Source organism: Ctenocephalides felis, unplaced genomic scaffold, assembly GCF_003426905.1.
Source record: "Ctenocephalides felis isolate EL2017-DRISC unplaced genomic scaffold, ASM342690v1 CF-g0.4_SCAFFOLD_03571, whole genome shotgun sequence".
In the NCBI taxonomy this organism is placed as follows: Eukaryota; Metazoa; Arthropoda; class Insecta; order Siphonaptera; family Pulicidae; genus Ctenocephalides; species Ctenocephalides felis.
The window spans coordinates 39,003,786-39,028,298 of NW_020539725.1; the positions used below are offsets into that span (position 1 = coordinate 39,003,786).

The 24,513-nt window shown below is 28.6% G+C and overlaps 5 protein-coding genes across 5 annotated transcripts; 3 read left to right on the forward strand and 2 right to left on the reverse strand.

Moving 5' to 3' along the window:
* Nucleotides 1–4,691: 4,691 nt before the first annotated feature.
* Nucleotides 4,692–6,322, forward strand: LOC113384830 (mediator of RNA polymerase II transcription subunit 22-like). The gene is made up of 3 exons (XM_026622594.1): nt 4,692–4,870; nt 4,942–5,043; nt 6,067–6,322. Exons 1-3 carry the CDS (start codon nt 4,777–4,779, stop codon nt 6,282–6,284), a joined length of 414 nt encoding a protein of 137 aa, XP_026478379.1. The 5' UTR covers nt 4,692–4,776; the 3' UTR covers nt 6,285–6,322.
* LOC113384829 (WD repeat-containing protein 46-like) lies at nt 6,286–9,640 on the reverse strand. The gene is made up of 13 exons (XM_026622593.1): nt 9,497–9,640; nt 9,206–9,403; nt 8,748–8,959; nt 8,606–8,669; nt 8,391–8,500; nt 8,251–8,331; nt 7,981–8,131; nt 7,662–7,897; nt 7,410–7,577; nt 7,199–7,338; nt 6,894–7,084; nt 6,664–6,774; nt 6,286–6,462 (listed from the first exon to the last, which is right to left on the reverse strand). Exons 1-13 carry the CDS (start codon nt 9,503–9,505, stop codon nt 6,343–6,345), a joined length of 1,791 nt encoding a protein of 596 aa, XP_026478378.1. The 5' UTR covers nt 9,506–9,640; the 3' UTR covers nt 6,286–6,342.
* Nucleotides 9,641–9,688: 48 nt separating this feature from the next.
* LOC113385335 (39S ribosomal protein L4, mitochondrial-like) lies at nt 9,689–10,950 on the forward strand. The gene is given in 4 exon segments (XM_026623176.1): nt 9,689–10,064; nt 10,223–10,398; nt 10,400–10,521; nt 10,731–10,950. Coding segments are annotated over 4 exon segments (819 nt in total). The 5' UTR covers nt 9,689–9,763.
* A 365-nt stretch (nt 10,951–11,315) lies between these two features.
* LOC113384591 (ubiquitin-60S ribosomal protein L40) lies at nt 11,316–12,359 on the reverse strand. Its single transcript, XM_026622333.1, has 3 exons — nt 12,293–12,359; nt 11,946–12,181; nt 11,316–11,643 (listed from the first exon to the last, which is right to left on the reverse strand). The coding sequence occupies exons 2-3, from the start codon at nt 12,169–12,171 to the stop codon at nt 11,483–11,485; spliced, it is 387 nt and encodes a 128-aa protein (XP_026478118.1). The 5' UTR covers nt 12,172–12,181; nt 12,293–12,359; the 3' UTR covers nt 11,316–11,482.
* A 246-nt stretch (nt 12,360–12,605) lies between these two features.
* On the forward strand, nt 12,606–15,113 carry LOC113385291 (transmembrane protein 185A-like). The gene is made up of 7 exons (XM_026623135.1): nt 12,606–12,747; nt 13,100–13,276; nt 13,522–13,729; nt 13,809–13,938; nt 14,019–14,149; nt 14,211–14,334; nt 14,612–15,113. The coding sequence occupies exons 1-7, from the start codon at nt 12,710–12,712 to the stop codon at nt 14,818–14,820; spliced, it is 1,017 nt and encodes a 338-aa protein (XP_026478920.1). The 5' UTR covers nt 12,606–12,709; the 3' UTR covers nt 14,821–15,113.
* The last annotated feature ends 9,400 nt before the right edge of the window (nt 15,114–24,513 follow it).

Consider the following 24,513-nt stretch of genomic DNA (forward strand, 5'->3'; position numbering starts at 1 on the left):
TTACTTTTTATACAACTGTGATTGAAGGTTAATTTCAATAAATGGAACCTTGAAAAGCATCCATGCTGGATGTAATTATTCAAAAATTCACAACGCCTAACAAATGTGGCGTGCAAAATTTTAAAAGTATTAATTTAGTAGTAAAGTGAATTTTTATTCGTTAGGTATGCATATTTTCATTAAAAATATCAATAACGATCGCATAAATGCCAAAAACCCGCATTTTAAAATTTTCTTCAATATTGAATAAAATAAATAAGTAGACAAAAGTATTCACCAAACATACTGTATCAAATCAGTATTAAAAAATATTTTATTTTAATTTTGTTTTATGCTGTGAGATAATTCTTTATAAAGTAGCATTATTATTAAAAAGATAGAAGTTATTTTTTCTAATATGTATTGCCACAATGCACCGAAAGGCCATTTTCGCTTGAAATATTTAAATCTATATTTTCAAAGATATCTTAATTGATATTTCTACTGCTGGATATCAAGCTGTCGAAGACGGGTAGTAAGGACTATCACAAGTACTAATACAAATACTTGGGTCAATATATTTGAATAAAATTTTATTTAACGATATGTTTTAGTTTCCTTTCTCAATCATGAAATTTTAATAGTTATAATATAGAGATCAATATTAATAAATTATAATATGAATAGACATATTATCGACATTTCATAGAAAAAGCAGCGACTACAAAATTTCATGTTGGCCAAAATAACTTTTGACCGCAAGTACATCAAAGGTTATATGGGATTTGCTGAAATTAAAGTGAAAGTTTGAATAACATATTTACTTGACCACTTGGCTTTCATGTTATTATAATAATTATATATCATATACTTGATAATTATAAGTAAATGATACATTTAGAACTGATAAGGCCTCTCTTTCTGTTTCAAAGTACTTAGTGTTTGAATGTTATTTAAAATTACAATAAAGAAATTGAAAGAAAATATTTATCACAAGCAATATTTATCATTTATCATAATCAATTTGCCCTAAATAATATGTATCATACATGAAATATAATGTTGAATTTCATTGATAGTGGTTTAAATTCAATGATAGTGGTTTCGGATATTCTTTACCTCAATAAATAACAAAAGGAAACTTATACGCGAATTGTGCGTCTCTGTATAACAAATATTATTAACCATATTTTCATATATTATATTTGTTATAAACATTTAAGAAAAAAAATAATGTAGAAAATTACTGTAGTATTGTAAAATAATTTTCAAAACATAAGCCAGTAAATGAAATTGCGACGAACTCTACACAAAAGTGCAGAGTTATAGTAATAAAAACCTCAACATGTTCTACTTCTATTTCTACATAAAATCATCATAATAATTCCTTACTTTTATTTTTATTTTTTTTTAAACCATTTAAACCAAAATAACAATTTAAAGTTTTTTTTTATATTTTTAAGCGAGATTTTTGAAATCAGTTAACAATTAGACAAGAATTTGTATTGTCATTGTGAACACTGCAAAAGTTATTTTATCAAATTCATATCGTTTTCTTTAAATAAAACCTTAGATTTTAGATAAAACGTTCGTAACCCATTTGATGTCTCTTTTGTATTACTTGATTGATATGGTTTCATCGAACAATTTGCTGGAAACTATTATATATTTATAATTTAATTAATTCTGTAATTTAAAGTAATTTTTAAATTTATAAAAAATTGCGGTATTTTATAGATTTTTAAAATACACAAAATTACGCTATATATGTACTGTAGTGCGAAACAATTTTTGTGGTCGCAAATAATATTTGAATTTTGAATAATTTTATCTTGATAAAGTACCCTATTTAACACGTTAGGTACAAAAATTAGCAGTCATTTTATTATTAAATCGGTTGAGATATCCAAAATTTGATTAAACACAGATTAGCAGGATTGTCAGATTATCATATTTTAAGCTAATACTACCGAACCGATTTTAAATAATCAAAAACTGTTCGAAAGATATTTGGGAATGATACTGATTAGTTTTAGGTGAAAATCTACCGAGCCGTTTTCTTGTAATTAACTGTTAAAAAAAATTTAAGCCGATTTTCATGGAACTTTTTTGGGCGATATATATCATGGTCTTATAGAACTTACTGAAATATTACGACAAGTAGTTTAATTTTAAAAATTCATCAAAGTTTGAGAAAATGAGTAGTATATATATATATATAGAAAATGCGGTCGCACGCCTTTTGGGGCGCCAAAACGAGATTCGGAAATAAAATTTATAATATATTATTCATATTTTTTAATATAAAATCTAGAATACTTAACAGATTACAATAAACAATCTAACTTAACTATGGATATGCAGAAACAGAAAGCATATTCAGTTTGCAATGTGATATCTGTAAAAACAATTAATTACTCATGCAAATTAGTAAATTATTGTTCTGCTTATTATTTAATGAACTCATTAAATTTTTCTTCAATCGAAGTTAATGTGGAATTGAAAAAGAAATTATCTAGTGTTCAATACCGTAAGCGCAAACCTACGAAAGTTTAAATTATTGGGATGAAAAATTGCGAGGTGATTTAGTTTGAACGGAACTTGTTAAAAAAATAGTTGCAAATTATAATAGAGAAAAATGGGAAATGGGAAGTCAGTGCATAGAAAATGACTATAAGACCGAGAAACTTAATTGTAACTTTTGTATTTGATTAAAAAGTTTCGCATCTGTTTAACTTTGAACTTTGAAGACATGCGTGGTTAGGTTTATGAATATGGAGCAAATATGAAAAATAGAAGCTAAATGTACTTAGAAACAAAACTCCTGAGCTTTTTTATGCCTAGTGGTGTCCATACTAAATTTAATTATTAACTAAGCAGCAATAATACAGATACAAATATAATTGTGTTTTGTTTTCGATATAATTCAGGAAATATGTAATTTCTTTGCATCTTTTAAAATACGTTAAAAATTTAACTTTAAAACAACAATCTGATATTCTGAATCAGATGGGAAAGTGAACATGAATACAATTTGGCTTTACAATATTAATAAGTTACCAGTGGGCTCAGCCCACCCATCAATTTCAAAAAATTATATGGACTAATATCTCTAAAAAAAAAAAAAAACGAGCCCACCCATCAAAAATTTGGTTCAGACGCCACTGTAAGTTACTGATGCAATTTTGGATATTGTAAATAATGAAAAAAAATTAAAATTAAATTTTAAAAATCTAACATGAAAAACAAATGTTATGTTTAAAAATAAAAATGAGTTTAATTAATTAAGTGTTTCATTAAAAATGAAAAATGTTTCCAAACCCAAATATTAATATTACATATATGTTAGAAATACTTGAAAATATAAAATATTTAATTATGGTCAACCCACAAATCGCTTTGATTTTCTAAATAAAATTAAAATCAATGTATTTTATACGCTTTTAGATTATTTCTAATTTTTTGTGAAAATTGTAATTGTAATTTTGTGTAATTGTAAATTTGTGAATTTACGTAAATATTCATATAATTTTAATGATAAATGTTAAAACAGTTAAAATTATTGGGGGGTGGGGGGCGCTAGAACAAATCTTTCATGCGGGCGCTGAAGACTCCAGGACCGGCCCTGTGTATATATATATATATATATATATATATATATATATATATATATATATATATAAGAAATGCAAAGCATTAACAAGTTCAAAGATTATAAATCAAAAATGTCATGCAACAGGTTCCTTGTTTTGTCAAGTTAACATCGAAATTCTGCATACATAAAAGAATACTCTTCTTTTATCTATGCATAAGAGTATCTAAGTTAAATGCATCAAATTAATTAGTCGGCAATATTACTTTAATCAAAAATTCATGTAATTGTACAAGTAATGGTGATGTCTCTATTCCACACTCAATCAAAATAACACGTATGCAGTAATAAATTGATACCATTCTGATGTAACCGATCAAGGTCATTAATATCACTAAATCTACTGGAGTATTACTCGAAAAATTCTTACCTCATTCAAGAACGCCGTCACATCATAAACATTATTATGGATAATAATACAAGCCTTCTGGTTGTCATTGAATTTGGCAACTTCGGCTAATGTGAATTGTTTTTCCGCCATTTTGAAAGCAATTTATAAAATTTATGAACTTTAATTGAAAATATATTACAAGCACCTCACTAATTCAATCTATAATTACAAATGATTATCAAATCTGCCAGCATTTACTCGTGGTGGCAATAAAATGACTGAACTGGTCAGTGACAACTGACAAAGTACACTGTTGAAGAAAATGCTGATTCACTTGAAGTTGGCAGGGGTATGCAACCATAACTAAAATTTAATATTTTGAAATTAAAACTTTGAACATTTTCTTGGAAGATTTAAGCTTTTTGGATTTAAGTAATATTATAAAAGTGTAGTAATTGTAATATAGAAAAAAATAATAAGAACAAAATATAACTTTTTGGGTTATGAATTATTTAGATCAAGCCCAAGTGTCAACGAAGAAACGTTTAAAACCGCAACAAAAATACAATTTGTTTGATATATTCTGTATTACATATACAATGTTATTATACTTGCAAAATTATTTTTCTTATTGAGCAAATTCCAAATCACCAACAGTTAACAAATTTAATTTTAAAAATTCACTTATAAAATTGACAGTGTACTGACCAGTCAGTCGATTGTCTTGTAAGTGCAGTCAACTTGTCATCTTGTCAACTACAAACAAACAATTATTTTATAGTTATAATAAGTATATTTTTATTTTATTTATAAAATGTCACGAATACCTCAGTCAAAAGAAGCTTTATTAAAATCATACAACACAAGATTGAAAGAAGATGTTAAAAGCATGTTAGAAAATTTTGAAGGTATATTATGTTTTATAACCTCAAAATGCAAACTTTTATATTTATGCTCATTGCATTTTAAATTGTTATAGAAATAATTAAATTGGCAAAAGGCGAAAATGAATCACAATTATCAAGAGTGACACAATGTGAACAAGACACCTATGAAATGCATGTACGAGCAGCGAATATAGGTATAAAAATATACATCAATTTCTTCAGTCCATTACATGAATAGTATTAGTTTGCATTTCTCTATTTTAATTATGTTATTTAGTGAATGATTATTTGTTTCTCTCTGTAAGTATTTGGTGGGAGTTAGATGTGGAAAATTATATGCTATTTTTATGGTTTTATTCATTATTCTCTGTATGTCATTTAGGCTTGCTTTAGTTGTTTGGCTCCGTGTTGTTATTCCATATAAAATTATAGGTATTATTTGCGTTTTAAGAATTAGTATTTTATTTTTTTTGCCAACAGAGTGGATCCTTTTCAATGCCCCTGTTAATGTTCCTATCTTTCTTTTTATTTTGTTTATATGTTCTGTCCATGTCAATTTTTCATTTATTATCAGTCCTAAGTATTTTATGCTTTCCACTTCTTCTATTTCTCTATTATTTACTTTAATATTTAGTTTAGTGTTCTCGGTATTTTTTCTATGTTTGAAATATATGTATTTTCTTTTATCGATGTTGTTAGTTTATTTTCAGTTAGCCACTCGGTACATATTTTCATGTCTGTCTTTATAGCATCTTCGAGTCTTTTTTATCCTTATCTGCATATACTATGGCTGTATCGTCTGCATATAATATGTATCTACCCTTTAATTTTGCATCTTTGAAGTTATTGGTGTATAACAGATATAATAAAGGTCCTAATACAGAACCTTGTGGGACTCCACAAGTTATGGTATGTCCTCCACTTGTGAAATTTCCCACCTCCGTCCTTACCACCCTTTCCATGAGGAAATCTTTAATAATGCTGTAAGACAAACCCACTACACCCAAATCTGTTAGTTTATTGAGTAATATGCCATGATCTACTGTGTCGAAAGCTTTTTGTAAATCAATAAAAATTGCAGCTGTATGCATATTTTCCTCAAGGTGCTGACTGATGGTATTAGTCAAATCTATTAGGGCACCTTGTGTATTTGATGAAGGGAGGGAAACCATACTGATGTTTATCTATTTTTAGTAAATAATATTTATTCTTTCTAGTGCGTGCTGGAGAATCATTGATGAAGCTAGTATCTGACATAAAGCAGTATTTAATTTTAAATGATTTTCCATCCGTCAATGAAGCAATAACGCAAAATTCTAAATTATTCAGAACTAAACAAGCAGAGTGCGACCAGAAACTTATGTCACTTAGAGATGATATGGCAGCAGATTTATATGATTTAGAAGAGGAATATTATACAAGCATATACAAATAGAATAATTTGTGATATTTTTTATTTATTTAATAAAATAATTTAAGTCAATTTTACAAACTTAATTTTTCTTTTTCGTTCTAAACCTGTCTAAAATATTTGCATTTTCCTGTTTAGAATTACTACTCTTGTCAGATAGTTCATTTAATGGATTGATTTCCTTCATTTGCTTAATAAATTCCTATAAAAGAAAACATATTAATATTATAACATAATATTATATCAAAATTAAATTTTAATAATTCAGTGTTTGCTGTTGACACTATATTATGTGGATAAACAAAATGTATTTTAAAGTAAAACTATAAAAATTAATTATTGAAATATAAAATGATTAAAGCTATATTTAAAATTTTTATAACATTATGTATACAACACTTACCTTTTTATGTACTTCTTGTACAATTTTCTTATTTCTAGCAGCTCGAACTGATGCACCTCTCCTCTTACCAATATTTCTAGGTTTGTAGTCAACCTTTGGCGGTTTCAAAAACTGCCAAATGAAAATTGATTAGTAAGAAACATTTTATTATCCTAGTTCAAGGCCTCAATTCTATATAAATTCAAAGCAACAAACTCCAATAGAATATATATCAATTAACCAATACTTACCAGAAGCTTTTTCTTTGCCTCAATTTTGTCCTTTAATGTGGGAACATCTACTTCAGCAATGCTGTTGGGATCAAGTGTAATAAGATCAGCAGGTATCTTTTCAAGCAATGCATGGACCTCGGCCTCTCTTCTTTGAGACTTAGTTTGGAATGGATTACATTCACGAGCATCGAAATTAGGTTCACCGCTTCCTTAAAGTTAGTGAACAAATACATAGTAAATATTAAGTTTATAGAATCAACAACATTTATATAATATTATATAAACAATATTTCTTACTTTACATAATAAATGGCTATACTCACCAGGAACTAATAATGATGTGAAGCCTTTCGAAGCAGAAACACCCAATATATCCTCATGAGGACAAAATTGTAATGTTTGCACAGATGTTTCCATTTTATGGCGTAAATATGGTCGCACAGTAGTGTCAAGAGAAGAATCCCTGAAATATAATTATTATATATGTGAAAATAATTAAAAAGACATTCAGTGTATGTAAAATATGCTAAATACCTGTACACTTCAACAATGTTACCCATGCCAACAGCCATCATATCGCTTTTGTGAGATAATGATAAAGATGTTGGACAACCCCTTAACTTGTAATGCTGTAAAGGACCTGATAGTTTTCTTATATCCCAAAGTTTAATTGATTTATCAACAGCAGATGTTGCCATTTGTCTATATGAAAAGAAAATATAATTCTTGAATAAGAAGAGCATAAAAAAAACTTAATTATCAAATACTAATAAAAGTGATACTTACGTTCCTTGAGGATTTATTGCAACAGATGTTAATGGACCATTATGGCACAACATTTTAGCTAATGGTTCTCTGGTGTTTGGAGACCACATACTGACTACTCCTCGTGCATGCCCAACACATAAAAGTGCATTATATGGATTTTGAGTCATTATATTTAATCTGCCAAGATTTGTATTGTATTTTGTAACTAATTCACCAATTGAGATATCAAGCCAAGATAAAAAACCATCATCACTCTAATAAATAAATGAGATTTTTTTAAATATTTATGGTATATTATATGAGATATTATAATTCATAAAAAAACATATTTCCTTACAGCTGTTGCTAGTAAAAAGTGATAAGGCAAAAATTCCATGCGCTGCACTTTATTAAGGCGTTTGATGCAGTGCAATTCAATTCCTTGATTATCATAAATGTAAACCCAATCTTTTTGAGCCACTGCCATCATTGTTTCTATATGTAGCCAGCTAAAAATTACAATTACTTGTAAAATTAATTAAATAATGATAATTCAATTAAATATCAAAAATAAAAATAAAAGGTATATACAATAAAATCCATATCAAAAATAAAAATATTTGTATACCTTATATCATATATAGATTCCATCACATTGATTTCGCATAATAATTTTTTTGTTACCCAGTCAAATGCAGCAAGATGTCCTCTAAAATATTGAATTATAAGAAACTAATTGATAAATGATAAGAATTTAAATTTGTTTACCTATGCCCGCCTAATAATAAATATCTTCCTGATCTATTGTATTTCATTCTGTAAGGTCCAAACTGATCCAATGTTAACTCAAAATGTTTGGTGGCGGCACTTATATCTACCTAACAGAATAATTAATAATTGTTATTTAACTTATGAATAATATTTTTGTAAATAATTAAAATAAGTTGTATTGTGTAAAAATATTATATTGAAAATTGACTTACCTCTTTTATAATCTGTTTCTGTGTGAATTGTGTAGTTCTTTCGCCATCATCCGCCTCTAAAAAGCTAATTATATATAAAAAGTGTTAATGTAATAGTGAATATTATGATTTGTTTGACATAATAAATATCACAAATTAATACCCTGCCGATTCTGTTAGTAATATCTCAGCATGAGCAGCTTCTTCTTGGGCATTTGCAATAAGTTTTTCTTTTCGCTTCAATTTGATTGCATGATGTTTTGTTTTAATTCCCTTGCCCTCGAGACCTACACCTCTAGAGTGTCGCTCTAGAGATTCTGGATCAATTGGTAATTTTTTTAACTTAGGTACTGGTTTACCGTTCGCAATAGTTTTCTGCAATGTAAAATAATTCTTGTTTAAAATTTCAATATTGGTAAATGTATAATTATATCACAACCTTCTATCACACAGTATGAAACAACTATATTTTGTGTATTATAATTAGTTTGCACTATAAATTTAAAAATTCAATAAAACTTACTGCTTTTGCAGTGAACCTGAAGCCAGATATTATAACTAACTGCACATAATATCATAAAATAACTAAGAAGTTACCTCAAGCAGTTACAAATTTATTACCTTTTTATTCTGCAGTTTTTGACTATTTAACTGTCGTAAAGATATTGGCTTTACTTTGTATGTTAAAACATCATTGGCTGTAAGTGTTTTGCTTATCTTTTTAATTTTATTTTCAGGATTATCAGACTTTCTTCTGGATCTTTTACCTTTGCCTTTTGGTTTAGCATTGTTATCCTTTTGGAAATAACGAGTGTGAACCTAAATTAAAATAAATATTATGAGTATCTACTACAAAAAACAATATACCAAGATAAATAACTTAAATTTAAATTAAAATATAATATAACTCACTTTCGTCATTTTATTTATTTTTTCTTATTGATACAAATAATTAATTAAACATTACTTATATTGATGTCAAGAGGATTGTCAAAAAGTTAACCTCAAAATAAAATCTCACGTGTGTTTACTGGCATGAAATTCGTGCAAGTTTACATGCTATTCTTGATCTACTTTGTTCAAAAAAGTTCTAAATGTCAGAAAAATGTTGAATTAAGACAATAAATAAATAAAATATATATCTTAACCATATTTAAACTAAATAAAAAGTTATTAATCATGTTTGCTGTTCGGTCTTTATTTAGAACTTTAAGCACCAAAAATTATTGTACAAATGCACTTGTAAATGATCCATTATTAACCAGAAGTCTTGACTTTCCACCCATCTACCAAAAACCTAGGCAAGTTTGGATAGAAAATATTGATACACCTGAAGAAAAGAAATTATCTATAATAGACTTACACCCAGATGTATTTGGATTTTCACCAAGAATTGACATTATTCACCAAAATATTACTTGGCAAAGAAAATACCGCTATGTTTCATTTGCTCACACCAAAACAAGAGCAGAAGTTAGAGGTGAGTCTTTGTAAGAATGTTTTATTCTTTCTCGTATTAAGAAAAGTTCTCTAAATAAATGAAAGATGATGTAATTGTCACTTAACCTATGCTACTATGTTTCTGTACAATACAATATGAGGTTCGAGTTTGCTTATTTATTCTCATTAATTTTGCAGGTGGTGGTAGAAAACCATGGCCTCAGAAAGGAATGGGTAAAGCTAGACACGGATCAATTAGATCACCATTGTGGAGAGGAGGTGGTATTGCCCATGGTCCTCGATCACCTACAACACATTTTTATATGCTTCCATTTTTCACAAGAGTTTTAGGATTAACATCAACGCTATCAGTTTAAATTAGCACAGGATGATCTACATGTTGTAGATAGCTTAGATATTCCTTCTGAAGATCCAACATTCATTAAGGATTTAATAGAAGCAAGGAATTGGGGACCTTCTGTACTAATCGTTGATAAGTAAGCTTAATTTTTTTCCTTTTACATAATACTAAGCAATAAATTCGTGCAGTTTCTTTTTACAAATATATTTTCCTGAAATTAGTTACATTAAATTTGCCAATGCATTTTTGTTCCATTGCAGTCTAATTATTATTATTATTTTTTTTTAAATGCACAAAAATTGCTTTACCAACAAATTAAATAACACTTCATTTATCTTTTTTCAGTACTGATTTAATGCCAAGGAACATCACAATGGCAACAGACACAATTAAGCATGTGAATTTGATGCCTGTGTACGGTTTGAATTGTTATTCAATGCTGAAACATGAAACTTTAGTACTAACAACTGCAGCTGTTGGAAAGATAGAAGAAAAAATATTGCATCACTTACATCGGCCTGACGCTAAGTCAGTCTGTGCTAAATTTAAATTGAATCAACAGTAAATTAAATAAACTGTAAAATTGTTTACAGTTAATAATACAAGAATTTATGTACATAATTTAAGAATAAAAGTATTAAATATACCATTTTGTTATTTTATTTCAATACCCAATAGAGAAGTATATTTTACTGCAGTACATGATTTAGGAATTTGAAGATCATGTGAACAAACATTACTTTATTAAAAAAGTTAATTACTTTACAATGGTATTGTATTAAAATTTATGTATTAATTGATAACCAAAGTTATATCAAAAGTAAGTTTGTACCATATATTCATGGAATGCTAAGTTGAGTTAATTTCAAATATATGTTAATGAATTTAAATTTTTTTGAAAGTTGTAACCAATCTGCAATAAAACTAATATTTGGATTGTCCTTTATATTATTTCATTTTATATTAAGACCTTCAACATACACTGTTAGAAAATAATTTATTTTGATAAATTTAAACAAAGCTTTACATTTTAGAAATTTTATTTGCATTAAGAACAATCAGTTTCGAATAATAATGCAAATAGTAATGTGGAAAGTTTACTTTAGCTTCTTCTTTGGGCGCAAGTTGTTGGTGTGTCCACATTTGGTTTTGCGGCAGTTAGTGGCTCTGGGATGAAGGCGAGCATAGCACTTACGGCAGATCATTTTGTCGCAGTTGTATTTTTGAGCCAAAATACGAAGAGAAGGTTCAATGATACCTATAAAAATCACAAATACATTTACTTGAAACGGTCTGATAAAAGTGTATGCAAAAATAAGTGTTTATCAATAAAAGAACTAGTCTCTTAATTATGCAAATTGTAAGAACCATAAAATATAGGGGTTAAACCACCTCTGACATGAGATAGAAAACCTCAATAGCAATTGAATACAAAATGTTACTCTTAATGAGTATTAATTGGATTATTTCTCTAAATCATGGCAACAAAAATCGAGATAGAACATTTAGAAGCAAAACATGAAGCACGTAATAAACATTTTGTTATGTTTTTATACAAACCTCCACGCAGACGCAAAACTAAATGCAAAGTGGATTCCTTTTGGATATTATAGTCGCTCAAGGTACGTCCATCTTCTAATTGTTTTCCGGCAAAAATCAAACGTTGCTGGTCTGGTGGGATGCCTTCTTTGTCTTGAATTTTTGCTTTTACATTTTCGATAGTATCGGATGCCTCCACCTCAAGGGTGATGGTCTTACCCGTCAAAGTTTTCACGAAAATTTGCATGATTACCGACCTATAAAAAGACCAACAGTTAATTGATACTTCACTCAAAGAACATGAATTTATAAAAACTTTAATTTCTCACTATTATTAGTACAACTAAGCAAATTAGTCTGCACCTCACCTTATTACAACGTGGTTCTAATGCAAAGAGAACTTTCGACCGAGGTTATGTTCACACCAAATATATCCTGTACAAAATCAAGTTCGGCAACCTGCAAAATTCAGTGATGCCACCAAAGACAGATTTGACATTTGCACATTTGAAAACTGTTTGGAGAGCATTTTTGACAAATGACAAAATATATAATATTGCCAAACATATCTAATAAAACCACAACTGAAGTTAAATTATTTGTAACATGATGAATACCGATTTTATTTAAGAATAATATAAGCGTATTGTCGTAATACATTTCTTGAATAAACTCATTGTTATTGTTTGATAAATGTGAAAGTTACCATGAATTTCTACAGTAAAAGTTCTGTGAAATAATAGATATTGTTAGATACTGCCGAATATCTTTCACATACAGTTAAAATGAATTTGCAATCTATTTTTCAAGATTTTAATCCTAGGTAATTATTAAACCAATTATTCTTGAAACTGCTTATTCTAATATCTTATTTTATTATATATATATATATATATATATATATATATATATATATATATATATTTGTATGTTTAAACACTTTGTTTATTCTTTTTATTTTGTGCAGGCCAAATTCTTTGCAAGCAGTCTTAATGTTTGCAATATGATATGGCATACTTAACCTTGAAAATATCTATATCGAGCAAAGTCATTTGCTATTGCTATTATGGTTTATAATCTTATGAATATTTGAACAGAAGTATATCTATAAGGCTATCTATTTTCTAAAAGCAAGAATTTAAAACTCTAATATACATTTTTCTTTTTTCTTACAGCAAATTCATAGTTCATTCAAGTCTTTTAACTTTCGTTGTATTATTCGCATTACGTTTGGATGACTGGATAGATTGGTCTTACTGGGCTATATTTTCGCCACTATGGATTTGGAAAGGTTTTGCAATAAGCGGAGCTTTAGTTGGTGGCTATGTCTGGTGGAGATACCCACATTACAGGTTCATATATTTACATAAATTGTTCTTAATTATCCAAGCAAGAATATTTTTTTCTTTCTCTACAAAGTTTCTATTTAAATCTGAAATAAATGAAGATTTCAAGCTACTTGATTTGTTTTAATAGTTATTCGAAGAGTTCTATTAATAAAGGTTTCAAATTCCCTAAGATAATATTAAACTAAGCTATTTAAGTTAACTATTATCAATTATATTATAATTTATATAAATATATGAATAATTTTTAGGTTGGAAGGTGATTCCTACGCACATTTTAAAGCAATGCTTATATCATTAGCATTGCATTTGATTCTTTTGATGTTTGAATTGTTGGCATGTGATAGACTGCATTCTGGACGACATTTATGGGTTTTAGTTTTTATCCCACTAATTTTTGTTAGTGTAGTAAGTGTGGCTGCTTGTGTTTGGGCTGTTAAACATGATAGATCATTCGAGGTGAGTTTGACATTGATATTATTTCTATTATTAAGTGCTCATTCTGATATATTATTATTATAATTTTTATCATATTTAGTTGGAGCTATTCTGTTCAGTTAACGCTCTACAATTTGTTTTCCTACCTCTAAAACTAGATGGATTTGTAAGTTGGAGCTGGGAAGTTGTTTTTGTTCCTTTGTGGATAGTACTATGCTTAAGTCTTGTAGGTAAGTGGAATAATTTATTATTACCATTGTATATTATACCTGCAATCTGTTGAAGCATTCATAAAGTACTCTCCTTACAGGTGTACTATATAGCATAATTTTTTGTGGAATATTATTAAGAACTCCTGAGATATCCTCTCAACAATCTCGATCGGCTATGTTTACTGCTATAGGACATTGTTTTACTGTTTTACCTATATTGGTTTTTCAAGTAAATATGGAATATTTTAAACAATTCTTTCAAAATAATTATAAATAATAATCCTTTGTAGGTATTATTAGCTGACAAACTTGATGGTGGTCTAAAATGGCCTTTCTGTGTTGTAATCACGCCTTTAATTTTGGCATTAATCACATTAATTCTTCTTTCATTTGGTTCAAAAGGAGGAAACAAATGTAAGTATACATGCAACGAGTATGTAAAGTACTTTTGATTAACCCTAAAATGAATTGAAATATAAATCATGCACCTCATTTCTGTATACAATATTTAAAATAATTTTTGCCTGTTTAAAAAATTTTAAACATATAAAAAATTTTGATAGACTATACAACGGGTAAATATTAAACAGTTAATTCTGAATCTTTCTTGATGAAATATTGAACAATAACAATATCAATCAATATAAAGCCAAATATTCACTAAATCTGGTTAATTATGCATTAATTCTAGGGTGGTTTGGAATAAGGAAGGACTTCTGCCAGTTTCTATTGAGCACATGTCCTATATTACAGGAATATGCAAATATTGCTTACCATAGCGACAATAGATCGGACAGAGAAGATGGGAGCAAAAATGAAAGGAAAATGGATAAACGTTTAAAAAAGAGTGAAATTATGAAACCAGTTGTACCTATTGTTAGTATAGAAATGCCAGATTGATGTAGAATTATATCATTTTTACTTTTCTTGACAAAATAAGATACAATGCTGATCTTCATAGGATGTTTTTGTTTCTTTAGGAAAATATTTAAATTCCGGCTAAATGAAGAAGCATTATTTTTTGTACAAAAGCATTGTTATATTTTTTATTTCCTGAGTAGGACCTTTATGATGATTACTATTATGTATTTAATGATATAAGCATATGTTATCAACTGTAAGTTTGAGATTGTAAATAATTGTGTATAAATCTTTAGGAAATAATGTTAAATAGTAATAAGAAACAAATACTAGGGCTGAGAATTTTTTCAATATATTTTATTTATTTTTGCTATGAATTATTAATATTGTCAAAGACTGGTCACCTAGCTTGAACCAGAAACTAATTTTTCAACCTAAAGTGTTATTTTGAAAAAAATATACTCGAATGAATCTGATTTTCAAGTTATGAAAGGCTTTCTTAAGACTGAAAAATTCAATCAGTAGCCTAATGTTAACTAATTTGTTACATTTTAAGTATTCTAAATTATGTTAATTGCACAATACAAAACATTGTACATATCGAAATGAAAAAAAAGAGGTGCTAAAATAAAATTACATAGTATTGAAGTCTATTCATGGATTTTATTTTAAACTCCACATAACATATCAGAAAACTATAGTCAATAAAAATCATTGCTCAATGATTGTTTAATTCATGTTTTTTGTTAGCTGCTTCTTTCACTTATGCACCAAATTTGCATTCAGTTATTTTTATACTAAACATTTTATACTAAAAATATTTTTATATAAATATTATATATATATATATATATATATATATATATATATTCAATTTTTACATAATATAATTTACATGCATGATATTAGTTTTCACACCAAATCTTTTAAAATACTTATATGGCACTCCCGCCATAGCATCTTAGCCTCACCTGGTAACCAGATTAATCACGCGATCGATTTTTTGAGAATTTTTGAACCCCCTCCCTCTTGGTGATTTGTGGTGATATTCAAAATTATCTCCCCACTTCTCCCAACATTTATAGTTACGAGGAAAATTGTAACTAGTTGGTATTGGTATTTTGCCTTGAGGCAAGTTACATGAGCTTCCCGATATGTATAAATAAATTAATTTATGAGTGGTTAAAAGTATTTTGAGCGGATTTATTACACATTATTGAAAACGAACGAACACGTTAACTCGGAGTATTCTCTAGAAGCAAATATTCACAAATCAACAATTTTTATAATTGAACTAGTTTCCGTAGGACTTTGATGGTTTAGTATGTTCATTTGGACCAAGTACTCTATCGTTATACCAAGTGAATCGTCTAATTTTAATTTTAACAAACGTCAAACAAACTACTCATTTTCTCAAACTTTGATGAATTTTTAAAATTAAACAACTTGTCGTAAGGCCGTAATATTTCAGTAAGATCTATAAGACCATGATATATATCGAAAAAAAAGTTCCATGAAAATCGGCTTAAATTTTTTTTCAACAGTTAATTACAAGAAAACGGCCCGGTATATTTTCACTCAAAACTAATCAGTATCATTCCCAACTAATATCTTTCGAACGTTTTTTGATTTTTTAAAATCGATTCGGTAGTTTGAGCTTAAATGTGGACGAAAAGTTTAACACTTTTTTCCAAATTACAAAGAAACGGCTGAGCAGATCGTCGCACAAAACTGAGAAACGATAATCCTCATCGAGTTACATCAAATAGCATTTAAATTTCTGAAATCGGTTCAGGCGTTTTTGAGAAAACGTCGATGAAAGGTCTAATTTTGACAAATGCCAAAAAAACGATATTAATTTTTGCAAACTTTGAAGAATTTTTAAATTTAAACAACTTGTCGTAGGGCCATAATATTTTAGTATGATCTATAAGACTATGGTATCTACTACTTTATTACAAGCAAACGGCCCGGCCGATCTTTCCAAAAACTAATCAGCACGATTCGCAACCAATAATCTTTCGAACAGTTTTTGAATTTTCAAAATCGATTCAGAATTGCGGGCTAAAACGTGTTGAAAATGATTTACAAAGAAACGGCTCGTCGCGCAAATATGATAGTCCTTAACGAGATACATCGAATGGCTTTTAAATTTTTGAAATCGGTCAAGCCGTTTTGGAGAAAACGTCGATTTACGGCAAAAAATCTGTTCACATACACACACACACACATACATACTTTTTCCAAATTTGGTCTCATTCGATTCAGAATGGCTTGAAACGTCGAGAGAACATAAAATTAGCGAGTCGGATTTTTTGATGAAAACATAAACTTCTCCTTCGGGAATTCTAATCTTTTTTGAAATGCTTGATTTAAAAAAAAAAAAAAACAGATAAATTCATAAATACACGTGATATTTTACTATACCCTTCCCTCCCTCACGTGATATTTCGTGAATTTTTGTCAAACCTCCCCTTCTCCTAAAAACATCAAATGATTATCGGACGCCCCCTAAGTGCTTAAGCTGGGCAAAACAGCCTGGCATTACACATACCTTTTTAAAATCACTTAGACAAACACATAAATAAACTTTAACATTATAGGCAATGTTTATTTTAAAGCATATACAGCATCATTTGTTCATAAAAGTGAACCTTTCGGCTCGCTATTGTATAGGTTGAAAAATCGTACGGCCATTTGGTTCTTGAATTCCTCAATAAATAAATAAAATCGTTTAAAAATTGAAGCTTACAGAAACATATTTGTTTTTGGGCTAAATTTAATTTAGCATTTTCAAACTCCTGGTAATTGATGTTGTGCAGGTCTGAAACCTGCGCAGGCCATGCCATGCCATGTGAAGGTTTTCATAACTTGCATGCTAATAATTACCATTGCAAAACTTTTCAGCTTTATAGGAACAACGTCTTTCAAAACATTCAGTAGCATTCAGTCTCTGCCTATAAGTATTAAACATCGAAAATTAGCGAATCGAACTTTTAGACGAAAACATGAACTTCTCCTTCGGGAAGTTAAAAATTGTCAAATTTTTAATGAGCGTTATTTGCGGTTTACTACACAAGAGCGTGAATAGCTGCCGTTCTATTTAAAGCTCGGCCTATGCTACATGGCAATTTAGAGACAAGATGAAAACTTGTGCCGTCAACAATAAATAAACTGATACTGTGACAATCTAGGGCAGGGTTAAGCGTCATCGACGTTGATGAAAAAGCCAAATGTCTTTTTTTAGTTCAGGTTCAACGTTTATTGCATCTTCTCACCTTAGCCTCGCGAACACTTTTTCTGCCGCGTTCGTATCTGTTTATTTTAAACAATGTCATACAATTTATGATGCCGGGCGTTGTTTTTTTAACGAGGTGCCAGGTGGCTTTAAGATTTATTTAATTTCTGTGGATATTAGCTGCACATACGTAAATGAAATAAATCACACAATCTCTTGAAAAATAGTATGGAAAGTGTAAAATTTGATTGATCAATGTAAAGACAGTGAAGTAATCACATCATTTTCATAATTAGGCACGATATTGATTAAATAATTAAAACCATTTGAATTTTTTAAATTTTTGTTTACATTAGTTATTATTCTGAATAAAATACAATCATATTAACTTTAAAAATTAATTAGCTGTAAGTGGAATTCTGTCTTGAGGCAATTATGGCATCGTGCCTTAAGGCAAATTGCTGGAACTTTCCGTACCGTAACGAAATGTTCGAGGAATACTGAATGTTTTCAAATAGATTATTATAAATATGGTAACATTGTCTAATATTTAAAAGAATGATATAAACTGAATTGCAAAGTTGAAATTATTTGTAAAGTATATCAGAACTATAGTCAGAATTAAAAATAAAATCTGAATTATTTTCGATATACAAAAAAAAAAAGTTGAAACAATTTTTTTTTTCCAAAATTAATTATTTTGTTAAGACAAGCAGAAAGTTCTTTGAATCATTTAAATCGGACGCTTAGTTCTCTCAAATTTTTTTTACATATTTAGCTCCGTATCTTCGAAATGGCTGGGCCTGCCTTCGCCAACTAATAAACACTTCTTCCAATCATTACTAATTGAATGTTTTTTAGATCATTCAAATCGGATACTCCGTTCTCTCAAAAAGTCGATTTCTATTTTCTGCACTCTTTGCTCCGTATCTCCAAAACGGCTGGACCTGCCTTTGCCAAAAACTAATCAGCTCCTTTCCCTATCAATAGGAATCGAATGTTTTTTGAACCATTCAAATCGGTTGATCCGTGCGCCCGAAAACGTGACTGGAAATTTGTATCCATACATACATACACACACACACACACACACACATCCATTTTTTCTGAGGTATGCCAAAATGTTCAGAAACCTTCAAAACGTCGAGAAATGTAAAAATTTTCAATTCCGATTTTCGGCCCATTACAATAACTTACCCTACGGGAAGTTAATAAATACTGGATATAAATTGATAATCTGGAGTGAATTTTTTATTATTGATTATTGAATTTTACCAAATATTCTAGTAGGCCCCGTGGTGTTTTGTGTTTTTATCACCTGTCAATTTGGACGCAGTTGATGTAAACCTAGAGCAATATATATTTTCTTCCGTCACTTAATGACTTATCACACATGGCGTAATGAAAACAAACATTTTGTTAAATATAAAATATGGATACTCTGAAATATATCAAAAATGGAAGAACCCCATTATAATAACAACTTTCAATCAAACTCACTTGCTGTAATTCTGTATGAAAACTAACTGCCAGTTATGTTTTTATAAAAGTTTAATGTCTTACATACAAACTCAACAATGAAACGAAAGTAAAATTAAATTTTACAATTGAGAAATTTTTGTAATATTATTTTTCTCCATTTGTTGACTTTACTTATCCTCACATTGTTTGATACTATATATTGGACAGAGTAATATTTTGTTGTTAAATATGAAATTACTTTATTACTATGATAAATGTTAAAAAGTTTCAGCGATAAACACGTGTTATGAAAAGAAAATATTAATAGAATATTTACCAGTTAACTAATTAAATAGTTTGCGACTAGAATATAAAGCGCACTACGATTCCCTATTGAAATAATAATAAATCTAAAAACGTTTATTATTTTTAAGAAATTTTTCACAAATTTAATTTAATTTACAATTCTGAGCTCAAAAACTGTTGTATATATAACTGCTAAACTATTCGTATTAGCTATGAAATGGTAGCGCCAAACTATAGACTTTCTATCCTAAATATGTCTACTTATTAGGAATTTTATTTTAGTAAAAACTTAACTCTATAAAATTTGTATATTTTGAACCACTTGAATCATGAATTAACAAGAAAATTGAATACCGTCGCTAAGTTTAAGCAAATTAAGCTTAAAATGGAAGCCAAATTAGAACTAAATAGGTCACATTTATCTAATCATTACGTCCATTAATTGATCGATCTATTATCCTATTGATTTTTAAAGATATTTGGACACCCGCCCTCAACCACATTTACGTGTATTTAAGAAAAGGATCTTTTTAATTCAGGTCTAAAATAAATGCACGTAAAATAACTTACTACGAGTATATCCCCTTTCTCCCACGTTATGTATTCTGATTTTTGGTTCCCCCGTTTTGAGTCTCACGTGGTTATTGGATGGTCATGGCAATTTTATATTTATTGGTGCACCATTAAATACAAAATTATAATTAAATTGATATGATCATGGCACTCACCTATATATAGGGATGGTGTAGTTAATAAAAAGTTTGAGTTATCCAACGAATGCTATCTATCAAATAGCTCTTAGTTTTCAATGCAGCTAAGACTAAGAAATTATATTCAAAGGGGCGGCCATTAATCACGTGATCGATTTTTTAAGGATTTTTGGACCGCCCTCCCCATTGGTGATTCGTGGTGATTTTCAAAATTACTCCACCTCGTGACATCATACTTTACCTCTCCTTCCCCCACGTGATATTTTGTGATTTTTTATCAAACCGCCCCTCGCCCTATAAACCTCACGTGATTAATGGACGCCCCCAAAATGATTCTTACTCTATCTCATGGTTATGAGTTTTACATTGTTGGAGCTTTATGACTTTCATAGCTCTTTAAATAACCCTCATAGGTTGAAAAATGCTGTCAATTGATAAAATATTTTACATGGATTCTGTTGAATTAAGTGCCACTGTTGGGTCAATTTATCCCGGGAATAGGACTGAGATGACTTATGTGGAAACATGGTGGAAACTTATTCATATGACCGGATTAATTAGCAACGCTCGCAGTGTTTTGATATAATAAATCCCAGACTTTTACATAACCATCCAATTAAATGAGTGATCATCCCGTGGCTACTATAAAAATGACGATTTTCGGCCACGTCACGGGGGACGCCACACATGACAGTTAGTTGTCTATTCGCACAATGGACGAAGCGTCGCGGCCTCAGTTCGTTTTTAGAAGCGCCAACACGCGCGTCTAATCGTCATATCGAAATATCTGCTCGAAGATACGAAAAAAATTGATAAGAAATACCCGGCAAAAGATTCAAATCGACCGGATAATCGAAAATATCACAAAACCGGATCTTGTAAAACTGACGTTATAAGTGCTACGGTGCTACGGTGAACATGTTACTGTTATTGAGTGCAACAAGTGATTTAAGATGAAATGCAATAAAACCCTGATAAATTGTTTTAAATTATACTGAGCTTGGACTGTATGCTATAACTCGTTAGTGAACAAACACGTGATTAAGATTTTCATTTATATTTGACTATAGTAATATAAATAATTCTTATATTGGCATTTTACAACTTGATATTTCCAAACAAAATTCCAAAATTTAAATTTGCTGTACAATATCATTATTATCATTACTAAAATGTTAAAAAACAAAAAAAAAGTTTGCCAAAATTTGCGCGGTTATATAAATATCTGCTTTAGAATGACTTGTTAATGATAAACTATCAAAAACCTCCTATGCTGTGATTTAAAACAAAAAATATTTTTTTTTTATCAGTAGTCATGGTGCAGTTCATAGTTACATGGTGTTTTAAGAGATTCATGAGTGAGTCTATATTAAAAATTTCGTTTTGAGTTTGGAATGAAATTTTGATAAATTTCATAGACGTTTGTGTTCTTGTGACGTCAGTTTTTGAGCTTCTTGTGATCGTCCTTCATTTTACATGTTATGTTTTTGTTTTATTTACTCAATTTTATTTATGATAAAAAGAGCATAACATATTATGTACCCACTTCTTATTTCATATCTACTTAATTATTTTTGAAACAGTATTTTATGGTACTTCACTAATATAATTGGCAATTGCATATAAAGAAACAGAGAAAAGCTCAAGCCAAATTTTTCCTATGTATAAATTCAAAAAGTTTCTCTAAGAATTATTAAATACTGATTAATATAATTGATAGCAATATACATTATAATTTAAAAAATATATATTTATAATAATAATTATCTAAGAATACATAAGTATAGCAACAATAAACACCTTAAATGTATAATAACGTATTAAAGAATGCACTCTCAAAACGAGAGGTTTTAGAATTTTTGGGTATAATAATTTACATAAATAATTAATTTATGTAATTTATTAATTGAAAAATAAAGTTTAATTAGTTAAAAAAAGATCAAGAGTTTCTAAATTCTAATTATATTACACAATTGATCCAAAAATACGTTTTCATGGCTAAAATTATACTAAATGTTCAAAAATCTTGTGTTTAGAACATATATTGATGAATTTATATTCTTTCGATCTCTTCATTTTCTCTCGATATAAACAATAATGTTTGGGTTCAAAATATACTTGTTATACATAGTTGAATAACGCGTTGGGCTTTGTTTTTCAAACAGATCATTTTCACAAGAAATAAGTGTTACAATTCTATATTTACTGTAAGATAAACAATTAAGTACTTAGTTAAGGTTTATGGCCGATGCCAAGAATCCAATAGTACATATTGATAAATTTTTTTTTTTTTTTTTTTTTTTTTTTTTATTTCTGTTAATTTTAACAATCAGATTACAATACAATCTATAAGTTAAAAGTTATGGTATTGAAAATCAAAATCAAAAAGAAAAAAAATAGAATAAAGGAAATTAAAGAAAAGAAATAGAATAAATGAATGAATAAATAATAATTAAAATAATAGTATTAATAATAAAAACGATAATCAATAATAAATAATAATTAAAAATAACTTGTTTGAAAATTTTCCTGTGCAAAACAGGGAAATTATGTTGTTGACGGTAGATCACTGGGCCATTTTCTTTTCAGGCGTTTTAATTTTTCGGCTGTTTGAACTATTTGCATTTCCGGATTGACGTGTGCATCCAATTTGTTTTGAAAGATAAAACTTCTGTTCTTAATAACTTCCGCCACTGTTGGAATTTTTAGGTCTTTATGGATCATGTGGTTGGTCATAAACCACGGAGCCTTACAAATCATTCTCAGAGTTTTGTTTTGTACTCTCTGGATTATTTGAATGTTACTCTTGCTGGCGCAGCCCCATAGCTCTATCCCATAAGTCCATATTGGGATTATTATTGCTTTGTATAAGAGGAGTTTATTTTCTAGAGACAGTTTAGATGATCTTCTCATTAGCCAGTTTATTGATAAAATAGTTTGAAAAGTAAAGATTTCAAATGGTCCATTAAAATAAAATTTAAAAACAAAAAATATAAAGAAGAACATAAGTGCTGTATAAATGTAGTTCACATATTATTTGCAAATTTTTAAATATATTTCTCTATATAACCAACACAGTCAATAGGTAAAATCACTGTTGTCATTAGTCAGAATCATACTTCTCATATTAAGAGTACTCTCATTAAGAAATCATGTTCCCATTTCTTAAATTCATCAATTAATGAAGATTTCGTAATAATTAATTTGAGTTAATAATGTCTTTTAGGGATAAAGAATTTTTTTAGTAAATAAACAATTATTAAAGAATAAGTCAATTAATAAATAAAATTTTTATACAACCTACTACTAATAATAAATAATCAATTTTGTAATTAATCGATTATATTAAATAAGACGTATATAGTTGTCATGTATTCAACAATAGACTCATTTTTTTGAATACTACTCCGCTCATTATTATATTATAATACATGTTCGGTGCCAATTAAATATCATAAAGCAAAACACGTTTCTTAAAAATCTTATTTCATCCTGTTGTATTTTACATCTTGGCATATACGTAAATTAGGAAATCCACAATGACTCCTCCAACGACAATAAAGTTATAAAATAACCGTCCTTGTTTTTATGTGCTATGAAAAACTGAAAAATTTCATTGTTCGCTAATAGTTATTTCTAGAAACAGAATGTTTCTCCCGGAAGTTATGAAATTTGAAACTTTTAAATAAAACATAGTTAAACGGAACACATAATGAGAATTATTGCATAAAATGAATAGTCAAACCATCTGCAACCGCAAGATTTCACTGTTAAGTATTAAATAGTTTTGCAACACGACCAACAAGTAATTTCTTTACATTTTTACTGAGAGAGATAAAAGTTAATATTCAAATATAGATATAATACTATATTTTAGATATCTAACGTACAGATTCTTATTTAATGAGAAAAAATCTGATTAATTATACTTTAATGAAATTTTTTATCAACATTTGAATATTGAAAGTAAAACTGAATTGAAAATTAGAAATGTTTGTCTATGTCACTATATACCAT